The sequence below is a fragment of the Dipteris shenzhenensis genome, chromosome 18, assembly GCF_047967505.1.
Source record: "Dipteris shenzhenensis isolate YYH24624 ecotype China chromosome 18, Dip_SZ_1.0, whole genome shotgun sequence".
Lineage (NCBI taxonomy): Eukaryota > Viridiplantae > Streptophyta > Polypodiopsida > Gleicheniales > Dipteridaceae > Dipteris > Dipteris shenzhenensis.
Window position 1 is genome coordinate 13407415 of NC_141613.1, and position 5675 is coordinate 13413089.

The 5675-nt window shown below is 44.0% G+C and overlaps 1 protein-coding gene across 2 annotated transcripts; it reads left to right on the forward strand.

Moving 5' to 3' along the window:
• The first annotated feature begins 2313 nt into the window (after window positions 1-2313).
• LOC147890823 (xylan glycosyltransferase MUCI21-like) lies at window positions 2314-4609 on the forward strand. Of its 2 annotated transcripts, XM_087389380.1 has the most exons (4): window positions 2314-2714; window positions 2824-2916; window positions 3057-3359; window positions 3555-4609. In XM_087389380.1, exons 1-4 carry the CDS (start codon window positions 2396-2398, stop codon window positions 4277-4279), a joined length of 1440 nt encoding a protein of 479 aa, XP_087245506.1. In that variant the 5' UTR covers window positions 2314-2395; the 3' UTR covers window positions 4280-4609. The 2 variants fall into 2 exon arrangements, with proteins under 2 accessions (XP_087245506.1, XP_087245505.1); XM_087389379.1 differs by having other exon boundaries at window positions 3057-4609.
• The last annotated feature ends 1066 nt before the right edge of the window (window positions 4610-5675 follow it).

Sequence of the window (5675 nt, forward strand, 5' to 3'; positions counted from 1 at the left end):
GAAGTTTAAATGATAAGAGGCTACTCTTTACGTTGTAAAGGCTAAGAGTACCATTGTTCATTACATTGTAAAGTAAAGTCAAAGGCAAATAGGGATTATGATAAGAAATCTAGAGTCAATGCTTGGAGTCTCCCTTGTCATGTACCTTGAAATGAAAAAGTATTTTAAAGTAACTCCTTTTGCAACCATAGCCTAGGCTTGAGGGAAGGACGCTTAGCAATAATTTTTGTCTAAGGTTTTTATCTTTGACCTTTTCCTTCTTAGTCATGAATTCTTTTAGTTACAGCATCAAACACTCAAATTTAATAATAAAAAACACCAAGAGTGCAAGATTAAGTCTACTAGACACTGTCTCTCTCTCTCTCTCTCTCTCTCCCCCCCCCCCTCATTTTACAATAACTTTGCATAAATCTTCTTACTCTCATATATTCCTCACTCCATCTAAACCATGAAGTAGTGCCTACATTGAACACTTGTGCCTTTCAAGAAAAGAGTGAAAGCTCGTACTATCTTGTGTATTGACTTTGTCTATACCATACTCACCTCATATCCCATTTAAGTATTTAAGTCCATGATCCCCTAAGCCTCACTTGACCTAGTCTACAATGCTCCTTACATTGCTGACAAATGCTTATGTTGCTAGACAATTGAAATATCTAAGTCGAAACAAGATCATTCATGACCATTTTTACATGTTTCAACCCATTTTTTATATTCAGATATCTCCATCCACCCCCCCCTTTCCCCCATCGTTGGGCCACGTCTAGATACTCAAACGTGTACTCCATACACTCATACAGAGCAATCACATTGGAAGATTGTTTTTTAATCCCCTCATGTCTATATGCGACCTATATATCCCTCAATCAAAATTCAAACATTATGCATAAGTAAAGAGCCTTTCAAGTATGCCTAATTTTCCTTCAATAAATACTAAAAATGTTCACCTTATTTCACCACAATAAGCCATAAGTGAAACATGCCCAAGAGCCCTCCAAGAATTTGCAATGCAAGAATTAAGTAATTGCACTAATAAATTGCTAAAAATACTTGCAATATATCTAAAGTGGACAAACACCGATCCATTTTGGAAAAGGGAGAGGTATGCCCACTTCCCTTATCACCATTTACTTCATGAACCCCTCTAGCTTCTAGCCCTTGGTGTCACCTTAAGTACATGTCAACATAGCAAGTTCATGCATGGTGGGGCATTTTTTTAATAATATAAAGGAGAGGCTCCGACCCATCTTGGAAAAGGGAGAGCTATCAGCACTCCCTTTATTACCAATGATTCCAACAACCACATCTAGCTTCTAACCCGATCACCTAACATAGCAAGTTCATTCATGGACGGGCCTTTTACTTAACAAAAAGAAAAACAAGAAACTTGGAAAGAAGAGCATGCAAGTCACTATCCATGTAAGAAAATCTAGTTTCAAGAAGAATAGTTTAGTTTTGGTTTCCAAGCAACATACTGAATGCTTTATAGTAGTATCTTTGAGGATCCTTAAGAATACATTTATCCCTTCATTGTCATTTTGAAGCTACTAATTGATTATCCCCTTAATATGTGAAGATTAGCCCTATCTCATCATTGATGTCACTTTTTGAAAATTTTGGCAACTTTGTCTTCATTCATGGGAGAGTATAGGAAAAGTTACATGGCAGGGAGGGGGGGGGGGGGGAGGGGACTACAAGATGTGACGATACACATGATAGACATTGTGTAAAGAATATTAGGGATATCATAAAGGGGGTGAGTCTAGGGGAGATAAAGGGGTGTTGGAGGGCGGGAGCTACAAGATTCTCGATGAACATGATAAAGAATACGAGGGATATTGTATAGGGAGATGAGTGTAGGGGAGACAAAGGGGTTGGGAGGGGGTGGCATGTAAAGTTTAATAGGGATACAGTAAAGGGGGATGGGTGGTTGTGGGTGTGCACATGCATGCCACACACACACAGAGGGAGAGAGAGATTCTTTCCTCTCCCCACCCCTACGTGTGTGTGTGTGTGTGTACAAAGAGATCCTCTCCTATCACCACCCTTTTCATTATGATGTAATAGGAGTGTGAGAGACCAAGTCTTTGAAATTTCTCAGTGAAGAGGACTCTCTCTCTCTCTCTCTCTCTCTCTCTCTCTCACTCAGGAATTTCAAAGACTTGGTCTCTCACACTACTTGTAACGAAAGGAAGGGGGGGAGAGAGGAGAGACATGACGGCCCTTGTCCCCACCCCACCATGTCTTTGAAGTAAGACGAGGAGGAGAAAAGAGAGAGAGAGAGAGAGAGAGAGAGATGATATGATTGTATTAAAGTCCTATGGGTCTGAAGTTTCGGACCTCCCTCGATTTGTGCGTGTCATGCTTGCGCATGGTGTGTGTTGGGGAGGGGTGAATGCGTCACGGGGGCAGCGTCCAGAGTCAACTGGTGACCCTCCGCTTCGACTTCCTTTGCCGGTTCGTTTCGCCGTCCAGTTTACTTAGTAGACTACTTCTTTCACTCACTCAAATTTGGCAAGATTTCACAACCTCCCATGCCATGGCTCACAAGCTCAAACTCAAGAACCACGCCGACCCTTCGTGGCCTCATCCCTCCTCCTTCCTTGAATTAGCCCTTCGCAGCCTTCACCTCCAGATTTTCGCCGTCTTCCTCACCTTCATCCTTCTGGTTTCCTTCGTCCTCCACTCCTTCAGCTCCCATCGCCTCCTCACCGGTGAGTTCCTTCGTCGACGGCCTGTTTCAAGCTCCTTTCTCAGGTCGCCCTTTGCCCATCGCATCCAATGCCTGCGTTCGGATACTTGAATTTTCTTTAGTGCCTGCAGATGATTCCCAACTCGATGCCATGCACGTCCTCCCCCAAGGGAACGTCCACCCCAAAATAACAATGGATTCGACATCTGATCTAGTAGCTCAAGGTTAATTGTGCTGGATAGCATGTAGTTCGCTTCCAAAAGATGTTATTTCGCCATCACGCCTTGGTTTCGCTGCCTCTTTAAGCGCTGATTTTAACAGTTGTACCACTCCTAACTGATCGGTTGCGATCGGGTTGCCGCAGAAGGAGAACAAGCTTTCTCTTGCGATCGATCGCATCACCGCACAGACGTATGCCAAATGAAAGGGGACGTGAGAGTTGACGGGAAGTCTTCTTCCGTTCTCGTCTACTCTCCCGAGCGTGCCGGGGGCATTCTGAAAGAAGAGAAGGTTAGACCTTACACACGAAAGTGGGAGACGAGCATTATGGATACTATACAAGAAGTCTCTCTCCGAAGAATGGGCAATTCTACATCGAAAAACATCCACGATTGTGATGTTCGGCATGTTCTTCCTGCTCTTCTTTTCTCCACGGGTGGTTACACCGGTAACGTTTACCATGAATTCAACGACGGTTTGATTCCTCTATTCATCTCCTCCCAGCACCTGAATGGAGAGGTTGTATTTATTATTCTAGAGTATCACGAGTGGTGGATGACTAAGTACAGAGAGATCATCAGTCAGCTTACCAACCATGAGATTCTAGATTTATCTGCTGACAAGCGTGTCCATTGCTTCCCAGAGATCATGGTGGGTCTCCGCATTCATGATGAGCTCGCCATTGATCCTAAGCTCATGAAAGAGGGTGTGTCGATGAAAGAATTCCAGCGATTGCTTCATCGCGCATACCTTCCCAGACTGCAAGCAAAGCCAACAAACTCTACACAATCTCTAAGGAAGCAAGAAGTACCTCTGGCGTCTAGAGAGTCGAAAGAGAGCCTCAAGAGACCCAAACTCGTAATAATATCTCGCAAAAGTCCTAGAGCTATGCTGAATCAAAAGGACGTGACGAGACTGGCTAAACAAATCGGATTTGAGGTGGAGATACTTGTACCTAAACGTTCTACAGAGATGGCGAGCATTTACAGAATCGTCGACTCCTGCGACGCAATGATTGGGGTTCATGGAGCTGCCATGACACATCTCCTGTTCATGAGACCTGGCACTACCTTGATCCAAGTAGTGCCTCTGGGCACAAACTGGGCTGCCTCGACGTACTATGGAGAGCCTGCCAGAAAGCTCGGTCTGAATTATGTAGAGTATAAAATTATGCCAGAGGAGAGCTCTCTCGCGGACAGGTATTCCATGGACGATCCCGTGCTCATAGACCCGGAATCTGTGAACAGGAAAGGATGGTGGGAGACTAAAAGGGTCTACCTAAATGGCCAAGACGTGAGACTGTCGCTGGATCGCTTCCGCGAAACCCTCCAGTCTGCATATAGCAGGGCTGTTATGCAGTCCATTTGAAACTCATCCTCTTTGTGAAAGACTTTACTCTTTAGGAAATTCGGCGAGGTCTCGGCCCCGGCTATACAAAGTAACCTTCGCTTCTCTCGTCGTTAGTTACAGCAGGGCGTGAAGCTGAAAGTCTGAAAGACAACAGCGAAACGGCCATTCCGATAATTCACGCCCTGCTCCCATTTGTGTGAGTTGCTTTTCGATTTTCATGTAACAGGAAACGCGTCAGTGTTGTGCGGTCAAGAACGTAGCCTATTGCCTTACGGATGTTAGGAGAAAGATCGCGGCACGTGATCGTTATCAGCATGTGAGCTAAGGTGAGCCAAACGTTCGAAACTCGATGACTTAATACGCTGCGTGTGTATGATAGTAGAGGGACATATCCAATTGACATCTTTAGAAAGAAACCAACTAAGTAGCCTATTTTTCTTAAGATTACAATGGAGATCGAGTTGTAGATATGGACTAACACATAGTGATAACAAGGTGAATTGCATTCAGCGAGTGTGCGTGCGATCGGGTCGGAAGTGCAAATGCGTTGCCGTGGATGACAGCATTTTGTGTAGCTTCAAGCGTGACGGGCCGTGGGATGTAGACGTAATCTCCTATGTGCGTGTTTGTTTTTGCAAGTTGTGGTGGATCATGAAAATGTTGATTGACCAACTTAATGCCTATTACATTTTTAAGAGATCCATTGAGGTACGTGCACAAAACTCATAGGAAGGCGTTACAAATTCGCATGGGAGTACCCCATAAAATAGCTTATGATTTTCAATTCACTAAAATCACATGTAACAAAATAATTACCAAAGTGGGGGCAAGTTAAAAAGATGGTGTAGGCGTAGAAGATGACAAAGGGTCGTATCACTTGAATGATACATATCTAGTTAAGGGGAATTCACCTATTATTAAAGTACCTAAATCCATTGAGGCTATCGAAAGGTTGCAAAGGCAGGCTTCTCAACGGATGTTATGACGATATGTAACTATTTGCCATTGTGTTTTATCAGCAGGCTTCTCAACGTATGTTATGACGAAATGTAACTATTTGCCATTGTGCTTTATGAGCCTCATGCAACCAACACCTCATGAAAATTTACTAAAGGACAGACAGAACTAGACTGATTAGCCATTGTGCCTTAGCTGCATGCAGGCAGGCCGCCCCCAAGAAGAAGGTCTCATCTAAGAAACGTAATTCGTCTCTCATAGCTTCAACAAGAGCTTGCTTCTTCGACCCAAGCAGGTGGCGCATCTAAGGATATTGTAGCAATACACATCGCCTTCCTGCATTTGTTCTCGATGGATTGCCCACGCCCTTGCAGCTGCATCCTGGAATTAAGAAAAATGATGAACATAAGATTGTCATCCTGAGGGGATCATCGGTTCCGTTCCTCTACGATAGATT